General features: G+C 42.8%; 1 protein-coding gene and 1 long non-coding RNA gene across 3 annotated transcripts; one reads left to right on the forward strand and one right to left on the reverse strand.

Annotated features, from left to right (window-relative positions):
• Window positions 1-16: 16 nt before the first annotated feature.
• Window positions 17-2429, forward strand: LOC115533079 (putative nuclease HARBI1). Of its 2 annotated transcripts, XM_030343293.1 has the most exons (4): window positions 61-259; window positions 606-695; window positions 940-1753; window positions 2006-2429. In XM_030343293.1, the coding sequence occupies exons 3-4, from the start codon at window positions 1052-1054 to the stop codon at window positions 2231-2233; spliced, it is 930 nt and encodes a 309-aa protein (XP_030199153.1). In that variant the 5' UTR covers window positions 61-259; window positions 606-695; window positions 940-1051; the 3' UTR covers window positions 2234-2429. The 2 variants fall into 2 exon arrangements, with proteins under 2 accessions (XP_030199154.1, XP_030199153.1); XM_030343294.1 differs by lacking the exon at window positions 606-695 and having other exon boundaries at window positions 17-259.
• An 857-nt stretch (window positions 2430-3286) lies between these two features.
• LOC115533080 (uncharacterized) lies at window positions 3287-3898 on the reverse strand. Its single transcript, XR_003974134.1, has 3 exons — window positions 3839-3898; window positions 3631-3751; window positions 3287-3371 (listed from the first exon to the last, which is right to left on the reverse strand). It is a non-coding gene; the product is annotated as an uncharacterized LOC115533080 (long non-coding RNA).
• Between the last annotated feature and the right edge of the window lie 6365 nt (window positions 3899-10263).

A 10263-nucleotide genomic window follows, 5' to 3' on the forward strand; every position in this document is an offset into this window, starting at 1 on the left:
CTATAGGCCTATGTCACGGAACAATTGAAGACCGGAAGAAACTCGCCGAGTAGGGTAACTGCTCTTCCGCTTAGCTTAGCTAAGCTGTTTACCATGGCGGAGGCAGATCGATACCTGTGGACCAAGTCTCTCTCCAACCTTCCTAAATTGTCCTACGACGACGTCCTAAGGATAGTAAATCAGCACTCACGTGTCGAAACATCGAAACTACGTAAAGGATATAAGTTCTTCTGGGAGAAGTACATTTTTAATTACAGAGGTAAGTGTTTAAAATCTGTTGACACTGGCTGTTTCTGAAATGTTATACTACATACTACATACTGCATACTGACACAGTATATACTGTGCACTACATACTACTCCCCGCCATAGTATGCTGTATAGTATGCAAGTATGACAAGTATCATGCAGTGCACTACACAGTCACATGACCAAACAATTGTGACGAATTTGACGTGTCAGACTGGCGTGGTTTTCGAGCCGGCTCTCCCCTAAATTTACGCATATATATATATTTTTTTTTTCATAGGCCGATATATTTTTTTTACCACTTTGAACATTTTCATTTTTTACCATTTAACATGTCGCACTTTTCCATTGTTAAGTCTAACAATGAGGCAAGGAGGCGCAGGAGAAGGGCACTGCTGAATAAAACGGCAGTTGCGGTAATATTACAGCAGCAGGAGGCGCGCTATGTAAGTATAATACATAAATTAGAGATAAGTTAGCAGTGGCTTTATTGGCTTTAACCTGTTAGCTAGGAATTTATGGACAGAAGAACAGTTTGATATTATTCTGCCTTAAAGCAGTAAGACAGGAGTTAATAAAACCTCAGTGAGCCAACACAAATAACAACATTTTAATCAAATATAGTAAAACTATTTGTACGTGCATATACATGAAAATGGATTTAAATAACAGAGTTTTCCCTTCATTCAGGTTGACCTTAGGGGTCAGTATTGTCAGCTGAATGACAAAACCCCAGCTGTTTCCCTTTTTTTTGGTGACGGCGACCTAAAGAAAGACTTCCGTCTTTCTAGGGAGTCCGTGAATGCCCTTGTGGAGGCCCTGGTGGATGAGCACATCCATGGCTGGGGGAGAGAACTGGAGGTGGCAGTTTTTCTATACTGGCTGCCTGGCCAGTGCCACCTCCTACAGAGTGGTCTCTGAGGCCTTTGATGTGCCTCTTTCCACCGTCCACATGATTGTCCATCGGGTTGCAAAGGGAATACTGCAGATCTACACAAAGGCTGTATGTTTCCCGTCTGAGGCTGAGCTGGAGGTCATCGGAGCGGGGTTCGCCCAGCTGGCTGGTTCACCTGCCTTGAACCGTGTGGCTGGGAGCATTGACTGCAGCCACATTAGAATAAAGCCTCCTGGGGAATACAAGGAGGATTATTATAATAGAAAGTTGTTCCATTCAATTCAGCTGCAGGCCATTTGTGACCATAAAGGGCGCTTCCTCAATGCTTTTGTTGGCCTTCCTGGCTCGGTCCATGATGCCCGGGTGCTCAGGTGGAGCTCTGTGTATGTGCAGCAGCTGTACCCACCACCTGGGTGGTGCATCATAGGCGATGGAGGCTATCCTTGCCTTGCTACCCCCATCTGCCTGATGACCCCGTTCCGGGAGCCAGTACAGGGCCCCGTACAGGCCAGGTACAACAAGCACCTGTCAAAGGCAAGGTGTGTTGTGGAGAGGGCCTTCGGGATGATGAAGACCAGGTGGAGATCCATCTTTCTGAAGGCCCTTGAGGTAAAGAAAACATAATGCATACAAGTGTGTGTGTCAATGTGCAAATGCTTATGAAATTTAAATGAGCATAAAATGACAATATGAGAAAATGCTTGTATTTCACTGTTATTCAGTAGCTTTCCTTGGCATGCAATATCTGTCTGTTACAGATTAGTTTCTATTTTTGGCTTATGTTGAATAAGATACTCAAAAGTAATTAAATGCATATTTTAAATACATCTAATTTAAAATACTGCCCATCTCTGCACCTAGGTAAAGTCAACCTTTGCCCCAGTGGTGGTGTCCTGCTGTGTCTTCCTCCACAACTTGTGCCTATCAAATGGAGACTTTGTGGAGCCAGGAGACTTTCCACAGGATCTCCCCGACAACAATGAAATGCAACATGCTGTGGAACCAGGGGACAACATCAGGCGCAGACTGGCTGCTGCTGTCTCTGCACCAAATGCCTGCATAGATGCACTGAGAGATCATGTGTACTGAACATGGTCTGCACCCTGGAGACTCATTTGTAAATAGTTAAATAGTATACCTGTATATAGTTCTTTGCTTTTTCCTAGTGTTGTCTTTTGTCTGTGTATGCCCCATGTTCCGTCTTTTGTGTTTTATTAACCTTGTCCTGTCTTACTAACAATTATATTCACAACTTGTTCAATAAAAATGATTTGTTATAACTAAATTATTTTCTAAATTATATGAAAGAGCAGACATGAAATGCTTATTTAAATGTTCCTTTATTTCTTTTGTAAGAATACTTTTAGGACATCGAGCAGCTTGTCCTCCCTAGCCTTGCTCTCCCTCTCTCGTCTTTCTTCTGCCTCTTTCATCTCCCGATACCGCCTGTCCTCCCTCTGTTGGTTCTCCTTCTCTCTTCTTTCTTCTCTTTCCAGCATTTCCTTCTCTTTCCTCTCCTCACGCTGCAGCCGCTCTCTCTCCTTCCGATCCTCTCTTTCAATCGCCTCTCTCTCTCGCCTTTCTTCTCTTTCTATCTGAATTAGCTCTCTTTCTTCCTCCTTCTCCTGGATTTCCTTTAATATTTCCTGCCATTCAGACTCCCTCTTCCTTTTGCCCAGATTTGGGGTACTCGGGTGCACTGAGGGAGGAGAGACCACTGCCACATCCTGGGCGGATGAGTCCACTAGTACGGGAGGACTTATTGATGGCCTCCCGCCTAGTGCCTCATCCATTGGCCCATACCACTTCCAGGATGCAGCAGTGGTCTCTCCTCCCTCAGTGCTCACCCATGTCCTGGGTGCTTTCAACTCCTACAAAACAACAGAAGCAAGCAAGCAGACTAATGACAATAATCATAACTATGTAGTTCTGTGGAAAAAGTAACAGACATTTCCATGACATCCTTACCTTATATTTTTGTTTGAGGTTCTCCCATTTCCTTTTAATTTTGGTGGCCTCCATCTTCCCCTCTAGCCCCTGGACCTTAATAAATTCTCTACAAGAAAAGGGATGAAAACTAAACAGTTCTTTGACTACATGCAAAAGATGTAATGTCTAACTAAACCAACTTACTCGAACCCCATCTGCGCCGCATTCCTCCTGCCCGTGAACATGCCCTCATTCGTAGATCTCCAACTGATGAGAGCTGCGGTGTCTACATCAGTCCCTACAACAAGACACACTACTCTTTTAGTCTCCGTGCTATTGGTATTGCCGCAACAGAAGTTAAATCGATAGCGATATCTGACAAAACCCGGCTGCTGTTAGCTGTGACAGCTTCATTCATTAAAGCTGATGTATCGTATATATTTGCCATTTGCCACATTCGCTGTCGGTTGAACCATTTGTTCAGTTAACAATGAAAAACACACGATTACAAATACATACGAAAGCTTATCACATCAAAATAAACAACTAATACTTACATTTATATTCATCGCTCGCATTTTCCGCCGCCATTATTCGAAATGTTCAACGTTTTTTTTCCAACGGTGCCGCGTTGCATTATGGGATACAGTATCCGACGTAGTGAGCTCTGGATGTATACTAGGAATTTTTGCCCGATTAGTACATCATCCGGGTAACTGTCACATACTGCAAAAAAACATTTTTCGCGTACTGCATACTACTTACTACTTTTACGTCACGATCAGTATACGAGCAGTATGTAGTATGCCATTTCAGAAACGGCCACTGTGTAGCTTGACTGTGACAGATAGCACTAAGTGTAATACATGTCAGTAAACGTATCCTTTTTAATTAATCGCAAAATATTATTTACACTGGTAGGAATACATATTAAGTTTGAGTGTCTCTGAAACTTTGCCTGACGAACCCCAAGATGTTAGGAATAGGTAGGTAGGCACTGCCAGTGCCTACCGTACATGTAAGTGTCGATAGTATGTCAGATTAGCTCCAGGCTAATGTCAGAACATAGTGGCTGGGTGGCTGTCATAGGCTACCAATGCCCATACATTTTGCTGTATGGTGTGTTAATCTTTCCCTCTCTTACTGCAGTGTCAGATTTAGTTAATTTGGAAGTAGCAGTTCGGGTGAACTGCTACTGTTCCCAGAAGAAAAATGATGAGCCTCACACCCTGCAGGTTACAGTGCTAGGAAGTCAGGCCTGAGTCTGAAATCAAACTCTATCTCGCTTTTCATAGTCTTTTGTGAATCAATCGGACTGTTACTTAGGCCTACCTTTCTGACCACTTTAATTAGATTTACATTTTGTGATTCAAACAACAGGCCCACCTCGTAATATGTAGCCTAATGGATAGCCTATAGCATGGTTTCAGACCTTCACAGATTCAGTTGCATGTTCAGTCTGTGTGTGTTTTTATTATTATTGTTTCTTGTTGCTGTTCCAAAATGCTCTCTCTTTCTCCAGATCTGCTGTTGCAGATGATAATGTTTCTGCTGTTGCAGATTGTCAGGTTTTGTTTTATATATGCTGTTGCAGATTCTCTGTTCTCATATTTTGTTTCACTGATGTTAATGTGGTAAACTGTGTTCTCACAATTTACCTTGTGTAAAGCAAGGTGTATATATATATATATATATATATATATATATATATATATATATATATATATATATATATTCCCTGAAGTATGTTCTCCATGTCTAGATTGTGCTGAGTGCTGCGACACCTGTGGAATTGAATGGATGCTCCTGTTCATGTGCTGCTGGAGAGGCGTTATGCAACCACGTGGTTGCACTCCTTTTCCAGACACAACACTACCAATTCACAGGGGAGAAAAGCGTGCCAACACCTCTGTCGTGCACCAGTGTTCTGCAGTCGTGGCACCGACCAAGGACACAGGTTAATGTGTATCCCTCAGGCCTAGCCAAACATCCTGTATAGTCTACTCAATAATAGTATTTTAAGTTCTAGTTTATAGACAGACGTGACTAACACTGACTTAAGTGTTGCCTCACTGATAATATGATTTATGTGCTGATATCTTTTTTCTTTTTGCTCCAGGGGATTCGCCCGGAACCCACTGACCAACTTGTGGTCAGAAAACCCAAGGCAGTTGGACGCACTAGCGTTAAATCAACGCTTTATCGAGCCTACCCAGGTAATGTAGTTTATCATTTTATTAATTAGGACAGAAATATATGCTCTATAAATTCAGAAGAGGTGGCGCACACAGGTCCTTTGTTATATCATATATTTAAAATATTTAATGATTAATGTTTCCTGTTACTTGTGTGCGTATGACCCCTTCCTGACCCTGCGGTGCTGTCTGTCGGAGATGACCTGCGAGACCTTCTACCTCAACCGGGAATTTGCAAGATCGTATGTGACCTGGCCGACCTTACCTTAGTGGACTCTAAGTTTGGACCAGTCCCTCATGGTTCGGTTCTTTCCTATCAATGCCCCCCAGAAATATCCAAAGAAATTATTAAGCACCCAGAAGCCCCCTCATTCCCACAACTCCCCTTGTTAGGCTATACATTTGAACGACCCCTACAATTTGTTTCCACATACCTCCAGTTCCATCACCTTCAGACTTTAGAAGTCACCTCTGAATTGGCCACTTTAATTGAAGAGCACACAAGGGAGCAGTCAGAGAATCCTATGTGGAAGGAAGTCCGGCTGCCCCGTGTAACTTCCAGTAGGTTTGGGGAAGTGGTTGCTCTGAGAGGGGAGTCCTCTGCTCAGGCTCTCGCACTGAGGATCATAAAGGGGGGAAGGCAAACACCTGAAATGAAAAGGGGTCTCGACCTCGAGCCAGCAGTGTTGCGACAGTACAGTGACATGTTTAATGTAAATGTCTATCCTTCTGGATTTGTTGTCCATCCTGAGGCGTTTTACCTCGGGGCTAGCCCTGATGCCAGGGTGTATGATCCCACTGCAACCCCCCCCTTTGATTTAGCTGAAGTCAAATGTCCAAATGTGGACAGTATAACAGAGGTCAAGCATGTGAAGTTTGTGAACGGTAAGGCCAAACTTAAATACACCCACAGATACTACCGGCAGGTGCAAGGCCAGATGGCCATCACTGGTTTGTCGTGGTGCGATTTCATTACGTCAACAAAAAATGACCTGACAGTGGAAAGAATTTGGCATGATGAATCATTCATTAATGAGATGAAAGTTAAATTAGATCTGTTTTATTTTAACACGTACATGGACACATACCTCCTGAATGCCAAGTAAATATGGCCGAGGGACACACACACCCCGATTTTTCTCTCTCCAGATCTGCTGTTGCAGATTGTCATGTTGCGTTTTATATCTGCTGTTGCAGATTCTGTTCTCATATTTTGTTCCTTAATCCACTGATGTTAATGTGGTAAACTGTGTTCTCACAATTTAGTAGTCTGTTAAATTTAAATATGTATATATTAGTGCTGTCAAACGTTTCAAATAGTTCATTGCGATTAATCACATTAATGTCATAGTTAATGCACAATTAATCGCAAATCTTTTTTCTATGCTAAATATCCCTTGATCTTTTTGTCCCATTAATTGTTCTCATTTTAATGCTCTTATCAACATGGAGAAGTGCATCGGCTTGCCTTGTGCAAATGTTTTTTTTGATAACAACATTAGCATATACTGATCAAAACAGGACGATACAAAAAAATAAAGCCTATAGTGCAATTAAACAATGAACATACAAACATACTGCCTTGAACATAGCAGTCAGGCTACTGCTTCTTTGTTTTGAGCCAAAGAAAAAAAATACTAAATTAATAACGCATTTAACTGACAGCACTAGTATATATGTAAAATTAAATTGTAATTAAAGAATTGGAAACGAACATTCCTGAACATTTTAACGTAACACACAGAACATTTCTTTCTGTAACATGTAAATATATATAGATATATGTAAAATTACATTTTAATCAAAGAATTGGAATCGAACATTCCTGAACATTTGTTTAAGGTAACACACAATTTCTTTCTGTTAAATGTAAATATGTATAAATGTAAATGTATATTTATAAAAAGAACTGGAAACGAACATTTGAAAAGGACACAAACCATTTCATTTCTGTTAGAACTATTAGTTTCATTTCAACAAAGAACATTAATAAACGTTTGAAAATAGTCATGTCATATGTGTGTTTTAATGTGTCACACTGGGACATCACCCTTCACATCTAAAGGACCTTGATAGTTAGACATCAAGCAACAATTTACCCAAAGCTGATTGACGGAGCCTGAAAGAGTCAGAGGTATGGTCGTGTCCCAGATGTGATATTCTTTGACCCTTCTGATGGCCCTCTCCACCAAGATTCTGAGTCGTGCGATATTCTGGGTTTTTTCGGTGTCCTCTTTGGTGAACCTGGCGCCTCTTTTAAATGGTGGCATTATGAGGGTGGCCCCAACTTCAGATAGCATCTTGTCGATGACAAGCCTTTGTCAGCCATGCATGCATCTCCTGGCTGAAGCAGACCAAGGATTCCTGACTGCTGTGTGATTTCTCTGTCTGATATGGAACCAGTGTACAGCTTTGAAATGAAGGTGATGACTCCACATGGAGCAATGCCAATCAGACCTTTGAAGGTGTTGGTATTTTTGTAGTGGGAGAATGTTTCTGATTGGAGGGTGAGTGATGAGGGTGCCTCACACCTGATTTCTGTGCAGTCTAGAATAACTCGCACGTTAGGACAGTACTGGGCAAACTTTGATGGCATTGTTGCTTGCACTCGTTCCCTTGTCATCGAAATTGGCACTGACCCCAAGACAAGGAACAGGTAGTTGGTCCATGTGATGATGACTCTGCTCACAGTGGTGGTGCTGATGCCAAATATGTCTGCTATCACCTTTTCTTTCATCCCAATAGCTACGCGACAGCAGTAGAGAAAGAGTTCATCAACAAGTGGCAGTCTCCTGTTAGGGTTTGGCTTCTCCAGTCCCATGACATCAGTTGACCTCTGGGCCCTACTCCAGTAGACTAACCTGGAAGCTGAGGGGGCTACCGATTTCCAAAATGCCCAAAACACTCTCTCAGACGGAAAGCGGGTGTAGAATCGGAATTCGTCGTCAGTCGCACAGTACCTGTTGATGGTAAATGTACAGGTCAGGTCCCTCAGTTGGCTTTCTAAAGCTCTCACTTTAGCTTCCAGTAGCCTAATGTTTTCGGCAGCAGCAGCAGCATCATCCACAACTCCCACGCGGCCGTAGTTATGGTCTGAGGCAGCTTCGTGATCATCGACGGCCATGTCGGCAGCTGAGTGTGTGTCTGAGAAGGTGCCGTGCACAGTTTATACCCTGTTCCCCTCCTTGTCCCCCCAATACCAATCTCTTCACCTTGTTCCCCCCCCCCCCCCCATTTGGGAAGACGCAGAGGTGAACTGTCCCCCGCGCCCCCCTTCCCCAGCTTCTGTGCACGGCACCTTCTCAGCAAGCAGTGGCGCCTGCAGCCGGAGGGGGCGCCAATATGCCAATTCCCCATACATGGATATGAGATGGATCATAGAAAACTGCTTATTGGCGTAGAATACTTTTTTGTGCTCATGCCGCCCCCCATGTCTCATGAAATGATGCCACCCCGGGCGGCTGCCTGCTTCGCCCGTGCCTAAAACGGCCACTGAAAAAATCGAGTAACGTTAGGCTACCTTATATAGGCCTAAACCATAACCCGTGTTTTATCCTAGCCGACATTCTCGTTGGGGATTGGTGGAACCGGAATAGATGGACGCCCGAGAGGTGATGCACTTTTTTTTTTTGCATGATTACAATCGTCATTTCACAGATTTGCCTGTTTAATAAGTGTAAAAGGCTGCCTTGTTCGAGATTTTATCCTGGATGCATGTATTACACTATTTCCACCACTAGGTGGTGCATTTCCTTTGGAGTGATAGGGGTCGAGCTCAATGTGCCCAAATTGAGCACAGCGGAGTCTGCGGCTTGTGAACAGAACAGGCAAGACCGTTAACTGCTTGGGGCCCCAGGCCGCCAGAGGGCCCCACCCCCAAAAAAGTATCATCCCTATGGCATGTACCACAGACAACAATTATCTGCCAGACTTTGACAAATGGTTCAAGACCTTAAATTAGTCGAGCCAATCACTAAATTTATGTTCTAAAATAAATAAATTAACAGCACTGAACACATCTGCAGTGGAAGGTGAGTTTTTGACAATACAAGCTGATATTAAGCTTAAAGGGGTAGTTGGGACATCGGACCTCATTTCCAAGTGAGCCAGTGTGTTATTTATCATTGGAGACCGTTTTCTACACGTTTATTTCAGTCCTTCTAGTTGCAGAGATCGCTGGTGCTAGGCAATGGCTCACTTGGAAAAGAGGTCCGATGTGCACAATTCCGAACTGCCCCTTTAAGTCCAGGGCTCATGGACAATTTGGGAACTTACTCACATAGGAAAAGTATCCAAACATGAGGAATCATGCTATCTCCTTGACTGCATTATTTGGCTCTGCTACTCTACTCTACCTAGGACATAGTGGAGAAGAACCGTGGAGAAAGAGAGGAGGCAATGGTGGCTGGGGCTCATGGGATGAGGTGCGAATTGCAGCAGCGGACCGTGAGAAATGGAAAGGTTCTGAAAGGCCCTAGAGGCACTTGGAGGACAGGTAACAGGTAACATAAAAAAATACATGTTTAGCATTTAATAGCATAAGCTTTAATGTGGGTGGATCATTTTGACCTGGTCATTTTGATAGTAGCTCACAACCGAAAAAATGTGGGCATCCGAGCTGGGGAAAGCATTTTCCCTAGCAAAGGCCAGTAAACAGCATTTCTAATTTGATTGCTGTTATATTAATGTTCCAAATATCATATGTAGCAGCACCATTAAGGGTTTTGATGAGCACTGGAGTTGTAATATGGGTTTAATTACGTAAGGTAACTATTCAAAAGTACTCAATTACTATAACTAATTTGAGATGATTAATATCAAGTAACTTCACACCTGTAGGTGTGCATTTTATACTATGTTTATATCTATTTTTTAAATTGTATTTTCTATATTTGTATTAATATACTGTAGTGCTTTTCAGTGGAGGGCAATATTCAATGTCTTTTGATGTGAGTACATCAGCATTTGCCCTAGCCATGGCATTTAAAACAGTAA

Source organism: Gadus morhua, chromosome 20, assembly GCF_902167405.1.
Source record: "Gadus morhua chromosome 20, gadMor3.0, whole genome shotgun sequence".
NCBI lineage: Eukaryota > Metazoa > Chordata > Actinopteri > Gadiformes > Gadidae > Gadus > Gadus morhua.